This window comes from Mustela putorius, unplaced genomic scaffold, assembly GCF_011764305.1.
Source record: "Mustela putorius furo isolate JIRA1106 unplaced genomic scaffold, ASM1176430v1.1 tig00000698_pilon_pilon_pilon, whole genome shotgun sequence".
In the NCBI taxonomy this organism is placed as follows: domain Eukaryota; kingdom Metazoa; phylum Chordata; class Mammalia; order Carnivora; family Mustelidae; genus Mustela; species Mustela putorius.
This window is the reverse complement of record NW_025421449.1, coordinates 7,123,710-7,145,621: the sequence shown is the minus strand read 5'-3', so window position 1 is coordinate 7,145,621 and position 21,912 is coordinate 7,123,710. Positions and strand designations below refer to the sequence as shown.

The following is a 21,912-nucleotide window of genomic DNA, read 5'->3' as shown; positions in this document are numbered from 1 at the left end:
GTGCCTAAAAATCGGGCTTTCCCCACTTGTTATCATATGGTTCATGCCAAGCTAAAAAGATCAGTGTCGTCTCTTCCCTACATGGATCAGTCCTATAATAATTCAACCTAAATGAGCTTCTTTGGCTCTCTCTTTAGTGATGTCCACATGACCAGAGGCCCAAAGACCTACCCATCATTTCATGATGCTAGCTTGCCTTTTTTCACTCTCAGGTCCGTAGCGTTGATCAAGCAACCAGAGCATTAAATTTATAGGGGCATTTTTCAGTAAAACTGAGATATCTGTTGCTGGGTCTTTTCAACAGCAATGTTCCCATTGATGCTGGGCTCTGATGTCATTGAAGGGCACTTGTTTTAATTCCAAACCCTTGACCATTTTTTCATATTCCAAATATTCTCAACATACCTTCAAAACTTAATTCTTAAATTCCTTTACTCTAAGATTCAGATTTCTTATTTTACCATTACAGTGACAAATGATCTTCATCCTATTATGGAGGCTTATCATTGATCTGATCATGTCCTTCTGTTGTGAAATCTCAATTTCATAGCTAGATCAACTTTTATAAGTAGGCTTAAGGATTCTGAGCCCTCAGTTCCTTTGTATTATACTCAATGGGCTATAGATTAAAAATGCCTTTATTCAAATATAAGAAACCACTAAATAAATCCATGAGGATATAACACTGGAGTGAATTTGTTATTCTGTCTAGATGTGGTATTATTATTTACTTAGGGGAACTCCCATCCCCTCTCAAAAAAAAGTCTCTACAGGAATATGTTTGACACTTCCATAAGGACATTCAGTGAAGGAGATCTATACATGCCCCTCAAAATATAGCACACTAGCAGTTATTCGTTCTACCTGCCTTTGAGCAAAGTTGATTTTCACAAAACTGACCCTTAATGAACAGAATCAAAATTGAACCAAAATAAATGTAAATGCAGAAAAGTTCTACTGTGCTGAGACATCAAATAGGCAACTGTGATGTTCAAATCACAGACATCTGGAATCCTGCATCATACTCTTGATTATTTCCTGCAGAACAGGAGTGTGCCATTTACCCAGAGCCCGCAGGTCTTCTCTGAGCACAACTTCATCACTTTCTGAGCCTCTCTACAGCCTTTGTTTCTACCCACCCAGCCTACAACGTAGTTGGCATGACAGACCTGGGCCAGTACTTCCTCTGTGTTCCCTAAATGTATGAGGGGAATTTCCTGCTTGTGGAAATACTATTTAAGTATGGAATGCCCTCAAATGAAGCCTGTCCTTACCATTGGAGGGTAGATTCACAATTAAGAAACATGGCTGTCGTCATAACCAGGATAAAATAAACAAGTTATACTGTATGGCTCTTCCTGTCCCTCTAGTTCCAACAAAGGTGACCATACAGTCCTTGGTCTAAGCAGCCAGCTTAGGAACAAGGCAGTTTTAAATTATATTCCATGCAAACACTAGAGATGACAATAGAGATTCACGGCTTTGGAAACACTGGGTAAACCAAATTAATATTTTGGAGATCAGATAATTTAAGGAAAACTGTGCACTGACTCTCTGCAATGTTGTTAGGCAAACTGGAATTCTTTTTAGCTGTAATGTAGAGTTCATTCATTTTGAAATTACAGATTTCAACTATACTACTCCCCAAACAATGATACTTTTTACAAATATTAGTGAGTTTCCCAATTTTCTCCATCACTTTTAATGCAGGTAATGATCTACTTAGCAATTTTTAAGTACTATAATCTCTTTACTTAAAGCAAAAAAAGAAAAAAAACCAAATCACAAAATAATATTCTAGCATGGATTTATTTGCCTTCCCAGTAGACCACCACTAAATTCTGTTTAATATGAGTTAAAATCGCTAGGCTTGACAGGTATGGTTTTCTCATCAAGGACTTGAAAAGCACTGTGTTCCTTCTAAAGTGCCAAGACAGCAATAATGAGCCCAGAGCTCTGCATAGCCAAGTGTCCCTCCCTGCAAGCACTAAGAGCAATAAAAAGTCAAGTTCCTACCTCGGTGATTGGTGAGATCCCTTGAAGCAGCAGGCAGGGGTGTATAGTGGTTCTCTGGAGAAGCTATGACGCGGTCGCTGGAAGCCTGTGTAATAAAAGAAAATGTCAACATGAAGTAACACCAAACGCTAAATGTCTTTATTTACCAAACATGCCTCCTAGGGATCTGGGCCTGGAAGAAATATTATCAACCAAAACTCTCCTTTGGAAGCTGGAGTTGTCTGTGCTGAGACAATGTTCTGGCAAGTGTAGGGTGGCATCCAAATCTTCAAGAAGCCTTGTGACAGGTGGAAGGGCCCTGAGACAAGGGGACTGTTTATTTCATGAACCGAAAGGAGGAAGAAAAGGAAAAGGCCAGAAATGGTATAGAGTTAGGGTTCTGTCACAGGCCTTCTTCCAGTACTTCCTACAGATTAAATGTTAACGATGAGTGGATTTCTCTGGAAACCAGTGAGGACGCTGAGCTTTGCCGTAGGGTGGACGGGAAAAACAGGGCAGGTTGGTGTGGGCCCCGTCGCAAAGAGACACACAGAAGTGACGGCTCAAGCAGCAGAAAGGGACCATCCTGAAGGATATAAACCACTGTGTATCTTGCAGTTGGGGTTCTGGTTAAGCTTAACCAGAATTGAAAAATTCATCTAAAATTTGGGATGTAGTGGTTATCAATAAAATTTTGCCATTCCAACACCTCAAAGAAAATGATATGAAATATACCTTGAAGATGATTTTTTATTGTACACAAACAGCTCTTTAATCATCAAACTATATACAGTGTGACCCGTATGTGTAAGTGGTGCTATCTTTCTTTTTCCTCAGCTCTACAGCCATGGGGGATGAGGCCAGGAACAAAGGACTACAGCTATGGGGTCAGTTATCTCTCAGAAACAATGACCAGTCTGTCACATTCAGAGTGTGGCTGCTTATAGCAAAAAGCATCACCACTGCAATTCTTACTGAGACTTCTGAATCAAATGCTATTTTTTTTTTAAATATCCAAAAAAGAACATCTGCTAGGATCAAAATCCTAAGCTTACAACCTTTCCAAGCTTCAAGAAAAAGTAAATTTCATTAATGCTACATTTTTCTTTCTGGAATAGGAAATACATTCTATGGGATATATTTGCCCTGCTAGGAGCAGGCCTTTTTCTCCAAAGAGATTATCTACATTATAGGAATCAAAACTAAGTAGGAGATTAAACCTACTTGCTAGAAAAACCCTTTAAACCCCGCTTCTGACATTTGAGATGTTTGATTAAGCGGCTTTCACTGGAGACTTACAGAAAGAGTTCTGAATGGAGCAGAGTCAGAAGCTCTGTCCCTAAGGTAGAGACAGACTTCAGGTAGCATTACTTCACTCCAGCTCCAAGGGAAATATGTGGTGTTTAAAGCTTGATCCAAGGGTATTGGGTCCAGAAAGATAAAAGTTCAGTCACTAAGAAAATTCTTTTAAAAAGTAGACAAGACTTGCTAGATACTACACCATTAGATATTTAGGATGCTGCAAGAACATAATAGAGTCAGAAATTAGATTAAATTTCAAATACTAAATTCACCACATGTCCCTCCACTTGGCAGTTAGGGTCTCCTGTAATCCCCACGTTATAAATGAGACACAGTGACAGTGTTCTAAATATGGCACCTAGTCAATACTTGTGGCAGGATATATGGGGCGAGGTAATAGGGGCTGTCCTTCCACAGATCTACCATTCTTCCTTAGTAGAAGGCCATAGTTTCTCTCTCTGTCAGTGTTTCTATTCCACCTCAATGCTAAAAAGGCCTACAATTCCAGTATGAGTTTTAGGTTGCTATATTGTGATATTTCTTAGTGCGTTTAATCTCAATTTGGGCTGTTGACAATTTGATGACAGCTTTTCCTAAAATTACTGGAAGAAACTACCTTTCAGCAAATACCTCTGACTGGGCAAAACATTAGAGCTTTATAACCAAGAGTAAAATAGCTATTTACTTTTATTTCCAGTGGTAGTCAAAGCAAAACTGGTATGGCTCGAGTTCTGTTTCGCTGTCATCATTCTATGCCTAGCGTTTAATTACTTTTCTGCTCAGTGTCCATTTATAAACTTGAGTCATGGAAACGAATCCAGGAAAAGAACAATTTTGCAAAGGGTGCCTTTCAGTTGGAACTTCTATGGCTGGATGTTTAGGGAAACTTCTACAAATTAAGATTCTAACTATCAGTTCTTTGACTTGGTTCTTATCAAAATGAAGTCCATGTGATCTTTTCAATTTGTTCCCTGAATATTATGCTTGCAGGCACAATTAAGAAAAGCATGATTATCATATGGAACAAATGAACAAGGCAATGTCTTCAACTTGCACACTACCTGCCCCCAAATAAAGAACTTCCTTGGAACTCCAGTGCCACAATTGGTTAGCATGCATTACTAATAAAACAGCATAAGCAGGGCAAAATAAAGAACTTCTCTTGAATATGAAGCAACATACCCATAGTATATCGAGTATGAGATGGTAGAAATATAAGTGGAAAAACTTAAATCACGTTTTCTTTTACCTGGATTAAGAAGATATACCTAAAATAGGAATAGGGAAATTTGGGTAAATCTGAATCTTTAGAACCACAAATCCTTTCAAGTCTTTGAGACCTTGCCAAATCTCATATCTATGGCAGAGAATTATACTTTTACATTGTACTTTTTAAATCACTTCTGTCCAAAGATATTTGTAATGTCTACAATAAAATATTAGCATCCAGAATACATATGACCCTAAATAATTAAAAATACAATAGAAAAATGGACAATGGAAGTATCAGGAAATTCAAAGGAGAGAAAACCTGAGTGGTCAATGAATGAAAGAGAAGATGGTCAAATTCACTAGTCTGAAGAGCAATGCCTATTAAAACAAGACACAATTTTTCCACTTGCCATACTGGCAAATTTTCAAGTCTTGCAACAAGCGCCAAGGAGAATAAAGAGAAAGAACTTTTATCCTCTTGTTCCTTGCCATCAGGAATGGAGACTCGTTCAACTACTTTGGAGAGTAATTTAGCAATATCTAATAAAATTGAAAATTGGTACAGCAACTCCATTTCAAATGTATACACTAAAAATTTCACTCAGGTCTATAAAGGAGAACATAAAGCAGGGTTTATTGCATGATTATTTAGAACAGAATAAATTGGAAGTCGTTCAAATGCCTGTCAATGAGGAAAATGGATAAATAAAATGTTATAAATTCATATGACAGAATAATATTTAGCATTTAAAAGTAATAAACCTGATTTAGGTATCTCAACTTGAAAATTTTAACACAGAGTGAAAATACAAGTTGCAAAATGATAAATGTGGTATAATATTTATATATGTGTAGTTCTTTGACATCATGTTTTTATGGAAACATCTAAAAATTATACAAGTTAAACACTATGTTCATGAAAATGGTTGTCTCTGCCAGAAGACAGAGTAATAGGATCAGGACTAACAGGGTAGGAGGACCTTCACGTATATATAAAAGATTTATTTATTTTATTTAAAGACAAAGCTTAGAAACAAATATGTCAAAATATTAGAAAATACAAATTCTGTCCCTTGCCATTGGCAAGGTAATTACATGTGTTCATTATTTTTCAACTTCTCCACATTTTTGAAATTTCTCAAAATTAAGCAAAAAAATTAAAAAAGAAAAACAAGATTCCTGTGTCCTCTCTGATCCACACCATCCTATATTTATATGAACCCATAAGGAGAGGAAATTTCTTCTAACAACTTCCCAGCACTTGCACAGCATGGATTAAGGCCACTTATGGTTGGTTTTTTGCAATGAAATATCCCATTTCTGTTTTTCCTAAGGCTGCTGAGTGTGACAATAGATTTGAAAAAGCTGCTAAATAATAGTAAATATGTATCCCCTTCACACCAAGGCTTGAAATGCTCATGCCAGCCTGGTAAGTCCTTCTGCCTAAGATTTGTCAAAGTATACTAAAGATTTCTGTCCTTTTTCCCTACTCACAATTGGGGAGTTCCTGATAATTTTTTAAACTCACATCAGTAATGATAATAGTCATGACTATACTACACATGCAATTTCCATAATGCAGGAAGGAAGGGAGAACTTTGGCAACCTCACTGGAAAAGAGTCAATGGAAGTATAGTACACTCCATAAGAGACTTGCAAAGTGAGAATTTCACTCAGTGGTTGCAGGAAACAAATGTCTTCAGAGGAGTATGTAAAATTCAAGTCCCTTCCCACTGGGTGCATTCCATGGAAACCTGCATTCCAGTGGATACTTCTGAACATCATGGATGCCCTGAAGGAATATGATACAGACCACAGGAGGAGCGATTTGGCAGGCTTCAAAACAAGAAGGGGGCAGCTACAAAGTTGTTTAATAGCCATAAATCTCTTACTATTTTTCGCAAAATACCATCTAAGACCACATCTCTACAACTCATTCCCCATTACTCAGCTCAAGTGGAGCGCTTTGGCATGCTCACTCACCCTTAAATCATACACAGCATAAAGTGATCCTGGGTCTGGGAAATTTGTCAGCCTCCTTCAAGTAAAAGCAATCTTCACTTTTCATCACAACTCATTCCCTGAAACTGTGGTATAAAGCTGACTCTTCTAAAAACATTTATTTTCTTTCATAAGAAAAAGCATCACTCATTTAGTTATCATGTATTTAATAACCACCGACTATATGCCAAGCCCTGTGCTGGGAATACCAAGAAAAATAAAATGAAGGCTTTGGTTGCATTCCTGACTCATCAAAAAAAGAAAAAAGAAAGGATAACCATGATTAATACTACTTATTAAGAGTCACCGACTGGTAGCATGACCCCATGCTCTGTATTATCATGGAAATTTGTCCCTGACCACTATCATGACACATGAAGACATGAAACAGTGATTATGCCCTTGCTTGTTTCTTATTCATCCTAAGAGAAAGCTTTCAAGATTAACTGTATTAACTTTCCAAGATTAACTTTACTATTAACCCTTGTACCCAACACACTGCCAGAAATATAAGAAGAAATCAGTGTATGGTGACTAAATGAATAAAAAATTTTAATGTCAAAGATAAAACAGACTAAACAATGATTATAATTCAATACAACACAACACATGTGAGCCATGTTCCCAGAATCAAAGGTGAAAATTTGCCGTCACCTGAAAGTTTAAATTAGAAGCCAAAGAACCCACCACAGAAGGAGACTCCTGACCTACTCCCAGGTGAAAGCACCATGCTTTTCATTGTGAAGTAAGACAGAAAGTCTCATGACAGACACATTGGGTTGGGGACAGCAGAAGAGTTTAGGAGCAGAAATGGCCCTATATTTTAAGAGCCAGAATTCAAGAAATGGGGAGGGAATAAAAAACAGTAAGGTAGGGGGAAGAGCAAGATGGCGGAGGAGTGGGAAATCTAAATTTCATCGGGTCCTAGAAGTTCAGCTAGATAGCCATCAAACCATTCGGAACACCTACAAACTCAACAGATCAAAGAGAAGGAGAGCAGCAATTCTATGAACAGAAAATCAACCACTTACGGAAGGTAGGACCTTTGGAGAAGTGAATCCCAGGTGATATACAGGAAAAGAGATGGGAGGGGGAGGGGCCAGCTCCTGGCAAGTGGTAGGGCAGTCCAGCACAAAATCGGAACTTTTAGAAGTCTGCCCCATTGAGGGATGGCACTCCAGAGGCTAAGCGGGGGAGGTGTAGCCTTTACAGGGACAATGTGGTCTCAGGACCTGCAGGGTCATAAAAAGACCAGGGGTGCTTGAGGGTGGCAGAGCTCTCAGGTATCAGAGCAGGGAAGCTGGCTGCAGAGACAGAGCCGAGGAGGAGCTGCCAGCTTGGGATTACCTTAAATGGTAATCCAAAGCACAGTCAGGTCACTGCTCTTCACGCAAGGACCCCAAAAGTGGCAGATCTGGGGAAACCTGCTCCTTTCTCTTCTGGGAAAAGCACAAGGGAACAGGGTGTGGGAATCAGCTGTGTTTGGAGACTCCCAATGGGGCCATGCACCAGAGACTGAAACACTCTGTCACAGACTGGATGAGCACAGAGTGCGGCTACTGACCAGGGAGGCAGGAGGGATTGACTGCTTTTATCTGAGGGTGCACTGAGGAATGGGACTCCGTGCTCTTGGCTCCTCGGGGCTGGAGACTGGGAGGCCACCACTTTCATTCTACTCCTCCAAAGCTCTACAGAAAGCATTCAGGGAATAAAATCTCCCAGAGTGAACTTGAGCAGATTACTTAGCTGGCCCCCTGGCAAGGGTGGTGCAATTCTATCTCAGGCAAAGACATTTGTGAATTACTGCAATAGGTCCCACCCCCAGAAGAACAGCAAGAACACCCAGCCAAGACTAAGTTCACAAATCAATGAGAACTGCAAAACTCCAGAGCTTGCGGAATGCAACACAGAATTCATGGCTTTTTTCCCATGATTCTTTAGTCTCCCAAAGTTAAATTTCTTAAATTTTATTTTTTTCTTCTCCTATTTAAAAAAAAAATTATCTTATCTATTTTAACCTGCTTAAACTATTTTATCTTATCAATACCTTTTTAAAAAACTTTTTTAAATTTTCATTGCTATAGTCATATTCTGACTTATTTTTTCTATACATATAGGATTTTCTTTCTTTAAAATTTGGGGTACAGTTTCTTCTAAGAGATCAAAATACACCCTAAATCTAGTGCATGGCTTTGTTCTAGTCTCCAGCCTGATCACATTCTTTCCTCTTCTTTTTTCTTTTTTCAACCAACTTCTAATCTTAACAATTCCTTTTCTAGAATCTTTTTAAATTTTCATCTTCATGGTCATATTCCATCCCTTCACCATGTTTACCCTTATTTTTGTATCTATAAATTTTCCTTTCTTTAAAATTTTGGGAGGCAGGGACACCTAGGTGGCTCAGTGGGTTAAGCCTCTGCCTTCAAGTCAGGTGATGATCCCAGGATCCTGGGATCGAGCCCTGCATCGGGCTCTGTGCTCAGGAGGGGGGCCTGCTTCCCCCTCCCCCTCTGCCTGCTTCTCTGTCTACTTGTGATCTCTCTCTCTGTCAAATAAATAAAATCTTTAAAATACACCCAAAATCGAGTTTGTGGTCCTTTTCTATTCACCATTCTATCATATATATATATATTTTTTTTAATATAATTTTTAAATTAAAATATTATAAAATAATAAAATAATATTTTATTTTGTTATATATATATATATATATATATATATATATATATATATTCTCCCACCCCCCATTTCTTCTCCCCCAGTTTTGAGTCTCCTCTGATTTGGTGTTAGTGTATATTTTTCTGGGCCCCTTTTTATCCTTTTAGTATTTTGCTCTCTCATTCATCTATTCTTTTCTGGATGAAATGACAAGGCAGGAAAACTCACCTCAAAAACAAAGAATAAAAGGTACTACCGATGGCCAGGGACCTAATCAATATGTAATATCTTACATTAATAAGATGTCAGAATTAGAGTTCAGAATGACAATTATCAAAGTGCTATGTGTGCTTGAAAAAAGCACGGAAGATACTAGAGAATCCCTTTCCGGAGAAATAAAATCCCTTTCTGGAGAAATGAAGACACGAAAATCTAACCAAGATGAAATTTAAAAAGTGCTTAATGAGGTACAATAAAAAAAAAAAAAAAAAAAAAAAAAAATGGAGGCTCTTACTGGTAGGATAGATAAGGCAGAAGAGAGAATTAGTAATATGGAAGACCAAATGATGGAGAATAAAGAAGTTGAGAAAAAGAGAGATAAACAATTACTGGACCATGAGGGGAGAATTTGAGAGATAAGTGATACCATAAAATGAAACAATATTAGAATAATTGGGATCCCAGAAAAAGAAGAAAGAATGAGAGGGGCAGAGGATATATTAGAGCAAATTATAGCAGAGAATTTCCCTAATTTGGTGAGAAAAAAGCATCAAAATCCAGGCGCACAGAGAATTTCCCTCAAAATCAATAAAAATAGGTCAACACCCCATTATCTAATAGTAAAACTTACGAGTCTCAATGACAAAGAGAAAATCCTGAATGCACTTTGGGACAAGAACTCTGTAATCGACAGTGGTAGAAGTATTAGATTGGCAGCAGACCTATCCACAGAGATGTGGCAGGCTAGAAAGGACTGGCATCCTATATTCAGAGCACTAAATGAGAAAATCATGCAGCCAAGAATATTATATCCAGCTAGGCTATCATGAGAGATTTAAAAAAGCTTCCAGGACAAACAAAACCTAAAAGAATTTGCAAACACAAAACAGCCCTCCAGAAAATATTGAAAGGGGTCTTCTAACCTAAGAGAGAGCCTAAAAGTAACAGACCAGAAAGAAACAGAGACAATATACAGTAACTGTTATCTTACAGTCAGTACAATGACACTAAATTCATATCTTTCAGTCGTTACTCTGAATGTAAATGGGCTAAATGTCCCAAACAAAAGACACAGGGTATCACAATGGATTTAAAAAAACAAAACAAAACAAAACAAAAAAACAAGACCAACTGATATGCTGTCTGCAACGAACTCATTTTAGACCCAAAGACACCTCCAGATTTAATGTGAGGGGTGGAAAACAATTTACCATACTAATGGATATCAAAAGAAAACTGGGGTAGCAATTCTTATATCAGATAAATTAGATTTTAAGCCAAAGATTATAATGACAGATGAGGAAGGACACTATATCATACTCAAAGGGTCTGTCCAACAAGATCTAACAATTTTAAATATTTATGCTCCTACCATGGGAGCAGCCAACTCTATAAACCAATTAATAGCAAAATCAAAGAAACACATCAAGAATAATACAATAATAGTAGGAGACTTTAACACCCCCCTCACTGACATGGACAGATCATCCAAGCAGAAGATCAACAAGGAAATAGAGACCTTAAATGACACAGTGGGCATCTGTGGAGGACTTCACAGATATATTCAGAACATTCCAACCCAAAGCAACAGAATACACATTCTTCTCTAGTGCACATGGAATATTCTCCAGAATAGATCACATCCTGGGTCACAAATCAGGTCTCAACCAGTACCAAAAGACTGTGATCCTTCCCTGCATATATTCAGACTACAATGCTCTGAAGCTAGAACTCAATCACAAGAGGAAAGATGGAAAGAACTCAAATATATGCAAGCTATAGAGCATCCTGCTAAAGAATGAATGGGCAACCAGGAAATTAAGAAAGAATTGAAAAAAATTCATGGAAACAAATGAACACACAACTGTTCAAAATCTTTGGGACACAGCAAAGGTGGTACTAAGACAAAAGTATACAGCAAAACAAGCCTTTCACAAGAAATAAGAAAGGTCTCAAGTACATAACCTAGCCCTACGCCTAAAGGAGCTAGAGAAAGAAGACCAAAGAAAGCCTAAACCCAGCAGAAGAAGACAAATAATAAGGATAGGAGTAGAAATAAATGAAATAGAAACCAAAAGAACAGTAGAATAAATCAACAAATCTAGGAGCTGGTTCTTTGAAAGAATTAATAAGATTGATAAACCCCTGGCCAGACTTATCAAAAAGAAAACAGAAAGGACCCAAATTAATAGAATAATGATTGAAAGAGGAGAGATCACAACCAATACCAAAGAAATACAAACAATTAGAAGAACATATTATAAACAACTATATGCCAGCAAATTTGACAATCTGGAAGAAATGGATGCATTCCTAGTGACATATAAACTACCAAAACTGAACTAGAAGAATAGAAAACCTGAACAGACCCATAACGATTAAGGAGATTGAAGCAGTCATCAAAAATCTCCCAACAAACAAGAGCCCAGGGCCAGATGGCTTTGCATGGAAATTCTACCAAACTTTTAAAGAAGTAATACTTATTCTCCTGAAACTCTTCCAAAAAATAGAAATGGAAGGAAAACTTCCATTCCAAACTCATTTTATGAGGCCAGCATTACCTTGATTCCAAAACCAGACAAAGACCCCACCAAAAAGAATTACAGACCAATATCTCTGATGAACATAGATGCCAAAATTCTCACCAAAATACTAGCCAATAGAATCTAACAGTACATTATAAGGATTATTCACCAAGACCAAGTGGGATTTATTCCTGGGCTGCAACATCTGTAAATCAATCAATGTGATATAATACATTAATAAAGGAAAGAACAAGAACCATATGATACTCTCAATAGATGCTGAAAAAGCATTCCACAAAACACAACATCCTTTCTTAATCAAAACTCTTCACAGTGTAGGGATAGTTGGTACAAACCTCAATATCATAAAGGCCATTTATGAAAAACCTACAGGGAATATCATTCTCAATGGGGAAAACTGAGAGCTTTGGCAGGAACATGGCAGGGCTCTCTACTAACACTTCTGCTGTTTGACATAGTACTAGAAGTCCTAGCCTCAGCAATCAGACAACAAAAAGAAATTAAAGGCATCCAAATCAGCAAAGAAGAAGTCAAACTCTCACTCTTTGCAGATTATATGATACTTGATGTGGAAAACCCAAAAGACTCCACTCCCAAACTCCTAGAACTCATAAGGGAATTCAGAAAAGTGTCAAGATATAAAATCAGTTGCATTTCTATACACCAACAGCAAGACAGAAGAAAGATAAATTAAGGAGTCGATCCCATTTCCAACTTTACCCAAAACTGTAACATACCAGGGAATAAACCTAAAAAAAAGGCAAAGAATCTATACTCATAAAACTATAAAGTACTCATAAAAGAAATTGAGAAAGACACATAGAAATAGAAAAACATTCCATGCTCATAGATTGGAAGAACAAATATTGTGAAAATGTCTATGCTACCTAGAATAATCTACACATTTAATGTAATCCCTATCAAAATACCATCAATTTTTTTCAAAGAAATGGAAAAAAATAATCCTAAAATTCGTATGGAACCAGAAAAGACCCCAGATAGCCAGAGGAATGCTGAAACAGAAAACCAAAGCTGGTGGCATCACAATTCCAGACTTCTAGCACTATTACAAAGCTGTCATCATCAAGACAGTATGGTACTGGCACAAAAACAGACACAAAGCTCAATGGAACAGAATAGAGAGTCCAGAAATGGACCCTCAACTCTATGGCCAACTAATCGTTCACAAAGCAGAAAGAAATGTCCAGTCGAAAAAAGACAGCCTCTTCAACAAATGGTATTGGGAAAATTGGTCAGCCACATGCAGAAGAATGAAACTGGACCATTCTTACACCACACACACACAAAACAGACTCAAAATGTATGAAAGTCCTCAATGTGAGATAGGAATCTATCAAAATCCTTGAGGAGAACACAGGCAGCAACCTCTTTGACCTCAGCTGCAGCAACTTCTTCCTAGAAACAATGCCAAAGGCAAGGGAAGCAATGGCAAAAATGAACTATTGGGACTTCATCAAGATAAAAGCTTTTATACAGCAAAAGAAAGTCAACAAAACCAAAAGACAACCAACAGAATGGGAGAAGATACTTACAAATGACCTATCAGATAAAGGTCTAGGATCCAAAAACTATAAAGAACTTAGCAAACTCAACACCCAAAAAACAAATAATCCAATCAAGAAATAGGGCAGAGGACATGAACATACATTTCTGCAAAGAAGACATCCAAATGGCCAAGAGACAAATGAAAAAGTGCTCAACATCACTCAGCATCAGGGAAATACTAATCAAAACCACAGTGAGATACCACCTCACACCAGCCATAATGGCTAATATTAATAAGTCAGGAAATGACAGATGTTGGTGAGGATGCGGAGAAAGGGGAACCCTCCTACACTGTTGGTGGGAACACAAGCTGAAGCAGCCACTCTGGAAAACAGTATAAAGGTTCCTCCTCAAAAAGTTGAAAATAGAACCATCCAATAACCCAGCAATCACATTACTGGGTATTTACCCTAAAGATATAAATGTAGTCATCCGAAGGAGCACATGCACCCAAATGTTTATAGCAGCAATGTCCACAATAGCCAAACTATGGAAAGAAACTAGATGTCCATCAACAGATGAATGGATAAAGTAGATGTGAAAAAAAATATATATATATATTGAAAATGGCAGAATTTCATTTTTTGATGGCTGCATAGTAGTTCATGATATATATACCATGAACTACTATATATATATATACACATAGGTACATGTGTATATATATATACATTATATATATATATCATGAACTACTATGCATAGTATATATGCATATATATACTATGATATATATCATGAAATACTATATGTATATATGTACATATGTACATATGTGTGTATATATACATTATATATATATATATATATCATGAACTACTATGCAGCCATCAAAAAATGAAATCCTGCCATTTGCAATGACATAGATGGAACTAGAGGATATTATGCTAAGTGAAATAAGTCAATCAGAGAAAGACAATTATTATATGATCTCTCTGATATGAGGAATTTGAGAGGCAGGGCAGGGGGTGGTGGGGGGAAGGGAAGGAAAAAATGAAACACCATGGGCCCGGAAAGGGAGACAAACCATAAGAGACTCTTAATCTCAGGAAACAAACTAAGGGTTACTGGGGGGAAGGAGGGAGGGATAGGGTGGTTGAGTCATGGACATTGTGGAGGGTACATGCTATGGTGAGTGCTGTGAATTTTGTAAGACAGATAATTCACAGACCTGTACCCCTGAGGTAAAAAATACATTATATATTAATTAAAAAAAAAAAAACAATAAGGTAGGCATAAGGCTGAGTCAATAACCAATGGACTAAGAAATATCCCAAGGGGGCAAAAGGCAGACTCTGGGCAAGAGCACAGCATGCAGCTGAGTGAGGAAACTGAAGGCTAGTTCAAGCTCACGTCAGTCAGAGGAGGGCTAGGGAACCAAAGACTTCTCTGAAATAAGGAAGCCCCTTGAAGGCAACAGCTTGGAGCTTCCCATTGCTTCTTTCTGGTATAAAGGAGTCCAGTTTGTTCAGTACATAAAATGGCATCAGACCCAGAGTTATAGTTTGGAAATATTTGTTGGGGTACCTGGGTGGCTCAGTTGGTTAAATGTCTGCCTTCAGGTCAGGTCATTGTCCCAGGGTCCTAGGATCGAGCCCCTGCATCGGGCTCCCTGCTCAGTGGGGAGCCTGCTTTCCCCTTCCCCACTCCCCCTGCTTGTATTTCCTCTCTGACTGTCTCTCTTTCTCTCTCTCTGTCAAATAAATAAATAAAATATTAAAAAACAAAAAAAGAAAAAAGAAAAATAAATATCTGTGGAAGGATGGAGGAAGGGAGGGAAAAAAGAAAAGAAAAACAAAACCAAAGTTGGCTTTGGAATAGAAAAAAGGAAGGAAGGGCTGTGGCTTGGGCATTCTGTGGGTTATTACATAAATAATGAAATCATAGAAAGTAGGAGATATAAAAGATGTTACAGATCATCTAGAGCAGTGGCTTCCAAAATACATTTTAGCAGCCACTAACATAGCAGAAGGAAAAATAAAAATTTAAATATTGGGCATTATGGAAATAATCATGATTTCTTATGGCAAACAAATAAAACTATATTTATATAATATAAAAGAGGGAGAAATATGTCAAGATTTTTATTATATAATATTAAGTAAACATATTAAAATTATACATATGCCATGATTTTTAAAATATAAGACTTACAACAGGTAAAAGCTAATAAGCAAAGATTAAAGATGTTTGTTGGGGCATCTGGGTGGGTTTAAGCATCTGACTCTTGGTTTCAGCTCAGGTCATGATCTCAGGGTCACGAACTCAGTGTTATAAGATCTAGGCCCACACCGAGTCCCATGTGGGGGTCTGCACAGAGTCTGCTTGGGATTCTCTCCCTTTTCTTCTCCTTCCTTCTCTGCCCACCCCTTCCCCCATGTGCCCATGCTTGCTCTCTCTCTAAAATAAAAATAATTAGAATCTTTTTAAAAAATGATTTTTGTTAATGTGATTTAGAGTGATTTGATTTTTCAACTTTCTTTTAATTTTATCATTGCTTCTTACAATTTAAAATATTTAAAATCCTAATTATACATGAGGGCTGGTATGAAACGATGGATTTTTCCATCAAGTGTCTTTCCAACCTCTCCCATTGGAGTGAGGAGAGGTAGACAAAGAGGAGGGAATAATTGGGGGGTAAGGAAGAACAAGAAGGGGACTGGAAAGAGAGGAGGCAAAGTGTGGCAAAAGAGCGAATATTTTCTGAATTCATCCTAAGTGCTAATGGTTTTCCAGTGTAGGAGGGAAGTCCAATTATTACCCTCGTTTGAGAAATAAGAAAACAGAGAGGTAGGATAAGCAACCTGTTCAAAGTTACACAGTTCTAAAGTCCACAATGTGATCAGGAACCAAGTTAGAAGGCTAAAGCCCTCCAAAGCCCAAGTGTTTCTCCAATGCCACCCTCTGTCTGCATTGGGGGCCTCAAGTTTTTTATGGTACTCCTCTCCTGATCATAACCTACTTACCTTTGCCCCATACCACTGTCTGAGGGAGGGCCCTATCTGGTCCTTTCTGGTAAGAATATAGACTTCAAGAACACAGGGGCCAAGACCCAACCTGAGAGTGAATGACTTACAGCCTCTAAGACAGGAACTTCTTGAACCATCAAATGAGAGAGCATTTACAAAAAAAGAAAAAGGGGGGGGGGTAATTTTAAAAGCAAGATATCCTGTCTATAAACAAACAATCACCTTCGTCTACAGCAATATGATAAAACACATTTTCCTTCTAATTATTAATCCTTGCTAAAAAATTTCATTTTTGTCATATGCTCAAACATAGAACATAATCAGAATTTAAAATACATTTTAATTTGCAAGTAATGAGTGTATATATAATTGTGTGTGTCCCATTTCTTGAGCACTAATTATATGCAGGCATTTTATACACGGAGTTTCATTTAACTATCTCAACAACCTTAAGATACAAGTACCATTATTATGATCATTTTATAGATAAGGCAATTGAAATTTAGGGAGGTTATACAACTTGCCCAAGAGTACTCAGCTATTATGTGGGCAATTTGGAATTCTGACCAACACTGCTTGATTCCATAGTCTGAACCCCAGAACTATACAATGAACTTGAAGCTTGAAGGTATCTGAAAAAGATAACCTTCCTGGACTTAATATATATACACTAGGGCAGATAATATATAATTGTACTGCAGATGATTCAATCCATGTTAATATGCAACATATTATGTGGCCTGGCATGTAAATAAAACCATTAAGTTATTTGTTAATAATTAACTGACTACGTAATGTAGACACAGGAGTGTTTCAGATCTCCTTGGCCATAACCAGTGGGTCTGGAGTCAATCTGTACCAGCTCACAAAAACCAATGGTTAAATTTTCAGGAATCTTGTGTTAACATAGGCTTTATTTAAAATTGAATTACATATCCTTGGTTACTGGAGAAATTATGTGAAAAGGTAATATAAGCCACAATTTATCACTTCCTACTTTACATAATTTTATTGTTATTTATGCTCTTTACGTTATTGGTGTCTATTATATCTCTGTAGTGGAAATACTACATACTGATGAGTTACTTCACATCTTTTCCCCGTGTTCAGTGATGTTGCTTTGATAGCCTGACACTGCCACGGCGGGAGTATTTACAGTAGAAGTTGCCAAATACTACAAATTGGGGACTGACTACTTTACTGACTTCCTAAACTTAGGAAAGTGATAAAAAATGCTAATGATACAGATCAAAAGGATGTTTTGCCTTTTGTCAATACACTGTGAACAGTATAAAAATGTGAGGAAATATTCTTCCAATATTCAAGCTCTGCTATCCAGTTCAGTAAAGACCATGCTCAGGTCGCCGACAAATAAGGGAAATTCTAATGTGTTCAGTAAGAAGGGAAAATAGTTGGTATTTCATATCAGAACAACACTTGTTTGTCTATGAAAACCTTAGATTGATTATGGACATGAGATTTGGGCCAAAATAATCAAAACGATTCTGTGAGAACCAACTGGCTGCATGGAATTTATAACAAAAGGCATTATATAATTTTTATTTGTAAATTAAACATATAAACATGTAACCTTTAACGTTTTTTTTCCTCCATAGAGCTGGTTGTTTAAGCTTTATCAGCACCCCAATACATATAAACCTTTTTAAATATAACACCTACAGTATGGTTGGAGCTATGTAGAAAAGGGCTATTTTATGGCCTAGAAATGGAAAGGATAGTAAGAAAAAAGCTAATTAAACTTCAAGGATTCTGTCCTTGACTTATTTACAACTTGGATATCTTCTACTTCTCTGTTTTCTATGCTCAGATGTCTTCCTGACCAAGATTAAGAGCCAGGCTCCACCCAGCTGTACGACCTTGGGGAATTTACTTCAACTTTTTAAGTCACTTTCTTCTACTATAAAATGGTAATAACAAGTCATGTTATTATGTCATGAGGATAATGATGATAGTTAAAAATTGCTAATACATATCTGTGCTTACTTTGTATCTAATACATATTTAGATATTTATTTAGCATAAAAATTGCTAATACACATCTGTGCTTACTTTGCTAAGCACTTTCCACATATTAATTTATTTGATCTTCACAACATTCCCATGAGGCAGCCATAACCCCCATTCCTGTGTTACAGATGAGAAAAACTAAGGCCCAGAAAAAAACTAGGAACTTGACCAAGGTCTCACTTAGTTTCTCAGGTGACTAGTATGTGGTGGAGCAGGGACACGCATCCAGGCAGCTTGCATCCAGTGGCCACTGTCTTAACCATTCTGAGCTTATATGTCCTCTCTTCCCAGCAAAGGTAAGAGACAGAGAACTTAGCATTGCTTGTGAAATATGAGCTATGATTTATTTTTATTTCATTCTGATTTTGTATGACCTGTAATTTTGTATAGCTTACTTCTTCAAGTAGATTTAAGTATCTTGAGAGGTAGGACTAACAATTCATGACCTTTCCTGCTCTTCATAGTAACTACGACAGGGACATGCTGGTCGTTTGTAACTGGATATTTATTACAAGAGTAGACTCTACCCCTCACTTGACAAGCAGAAAAGCACTACCGAGATCCTTCCGAGGGCAAAAATAGTGAGAACTTTATACAGCCTTGTTATAATCTGAGTTCATGCATAGATTCACAGCATTACTGTGATGGTCTAAACCAGCATTAGTAAAGAGCTACATACGGCATTTCTCATCTGTGTTTGTAGGGTTGTCTTAGAAATAATATTATGTCATGGTAGTCATACAGGCTTGATTTGTTTTGGCTTAAAAGAAGGAACTTGCCTCATGCGTCTCTCTTCCTCTCACAGAGTTTTTTATTCTCAAGGGCTGGGGGTCAAGTTCTGTCCTTGGAACCAAAGTAGTTTTCCAAAATGAGGTGGAGCCAGCTCTGTCAAGCTAGCCAGATCTGCTGTCAGTGCCTTCCCCAAATACATCAGACCCTCTGCTTGTAAAAATAAATTGATACCAATGCAAGAAATTTATTAGGAGATGACAGGCCAGTTCATAATGGAAATATGGAGAAAACATCATCCTTCAAAACTGACAGTTTATCCATCATGCCTCAGATTCCTGAGATAGAAAGAGACACTGTCACATACAATCCGCTGAGGACACGTTGTCTTGGATTTCCTTATGACAGGAAACTCTGAAATAATCCAGAAGAAGGAAAGGACTTGTGCTGCCCTTAATGTGCTCGGCCATAAATTTTTAGCATTAGTAGAAGAAACATGTGGCCAAGGAAATGAATGATGAGGGAAATCAGGAGGCCTGGAATTCTCCAACGGCCCCTTCTTTCTCTCTCGGGGGTGATGAACTGGGACAGGGGTCAGAGAGGGTGACCACAGTGCTGTGAGGGACATCAATATCCTGTTATGTGTAAGCAGAGCCAACAGGTGGCAGGGCACCACTGCGGACACACCACAGTTGGCTGTGTGAGGTTTGGGGGAGCGGGTCACCTTGCTCCGCTAAGTTTCCAAATGTGGTTATTTCACTTAGCTTGTTATTTGTATTGATAAAGCTGAGACACTTTAGGAGGGCCATTTTAATTAGGAATAAATGCAAGGATATTTGTGGGGATCACAAGAGGCCTGATCTTTGCAGGCTTAATGAGGTGACCTACACAACCCCATATGAAATAATTGTGTATTGTATTAAAAGCTGCTTTGGAAAATATAATCGTGGTAGTAAATTGGAATCGAATGAACATGGTCTTAGAGGGGAAAAAAATATTCACTGCCAATTTTATGGGGCCTTAAAATATTTATGTTCTAAACTTGCATTCTTTGGAGATTTGCTGAGTGTTGCTAGAACAAGGAAACTTTTTTAATGAGATACATGCGTATTTTTTAAATTTGCAGATCTTTTTAGCAAAAATAGAAAGACATAAAAGTGAAATGTAAATCTAAACAAGTACAGCTTAATGTCCTTATATTTATAATTCATTCTTCATATCAGAAAAAAAAAAGCATGGGAAATTTCACTTAAATGGGAATAATACACAAGAAATCTTTATTTGCAGTTGGTGTCTGTCTCACTGAGGTACAGAGAACATAGGCATGAACGTAACATACCAGATAAACTCGAGCTTTGATGCGTTTGTTACATTAGGTGGATACGAATGAGTTATGAGCATTTGGGTTAAACACAAAGTCAAATACAGGGGTTTGATCCACTCCCTGACATCAATCCCTAAGAACAACAGTGAAATAAACTACCTGTTGATCCAGTCCTTATTCACAGGTAACCGCGTTTGACGAAACACAAAGTGAGTCTATAATTCTTAGACTCTGAGTCCTTCTTTAACTGTTCTCATCCTCTGAAAGAGGCAAATGAACTTCTAATTGTTCACATTTGTTTCAGCCAATCTTCCTGATTCCCTGTTTCAAGCAAGACCTAAAAATGTTGACTTTCCACGTCCAAATTAAATCTATCTGTGTTTCCTTTTGCTTTCTATCTAAGTGTATGCCAGTATGACTTAACATTCGTCCAAGGTTTATTTCAATATTAGGGGAAACAAGCCATTTTTCAGTTTAATGAATAGCATCAGTGTCTGCCTTTTAACCAACAATGTGACCTTACACTTGATGGATCTCACCAGAAGGCCCATTTTCAAATGATTTTTTTATTGGGGCTTATGACTATCGCTTCCCAAATTACTGTGGCAGTGGCGAGGGAAAGCCTGCATCACACAGCAGCTCAGACAAACAGAACTCAGACTGAACAAAATGGTAGTTTCATTTATGAAACAAGAAAAAGGGAAAGGAAAAGGAAGCCTAAACCTTATGGGGGGGAGAGAAAAATAAAAAGATGTTCTCTGAGCTTCACGGAACAGGAGACGTAGAGCAGTTGAAGGTCCCATACTTTTTTGTTACTACCATTTTTGTTCCCAAATCACTCCAAATTGGGAAGGTGAAGGCTGAGCATTACTGATTCAAAAAAACTCCAAGAGGACATCTGATATTTCTTCCTTATTAAGGATGATGGAGTGTAATTGATGTGCCTGGTGCCTGGCCAATTCCAACTTTTTGAGAATGCCGCTTAATGTGCAGACATTATTTTTGGACTACTGAACGCCAGAAAATAATGAGCTGGCATTCAGCTTTGGTGAATAAGACCCTGAATTTTCATCTAAAAGCAGTTTTGAGTTATTGCTGTAGATAAGGTGTAACTGTGCAAGGGAATTTTATCCATGTTTCTCCCATGAATCATAAATGAGGAAAAAAATTACAGTCTAAATTGCACTTAAAAGGAATAAAGTCTTTTCATGTCATACATGATTTATCAAAATGATCTCATTTTAAGGGTACTGTGGTGTATCTTGATTAATCACATTAGGAAGCGTGATGAATGGCCTCTTTAATGGTAACACAGGATTTATTGGCAACATCCCGACTTGAACCAGAAGGGTAAGAAGTAAAA

The 21,912-nt window shown here is 37.6% G+C and overlaps 1 protein-coding gene across 2 annotated transcripts in view; it reads right to left on the bottom strand.

The window, feature by feature from the left end:
• LRMDA (leucine rich melanocyte differentiation associated) overlaps window positions 1–21,912 on the bottom strand; it is a 1,048,937-nt gene that overhangs the window by 205,536 nt on the left and 821,489 nt on the right. For both annotated transcript variants that reach the window (XM_045083585.1, XM_045083584.1), the window contains one exon: window positions 2,017–2,101. In XM_045083585.1, coding sequence (XP_044939520.1) covers window positions 2,017–2,101 — 85 coding nt within the window. The remainder of the gene's footprint in view (window positions 1–2,016; window positions 2,102–21,912) is intronic.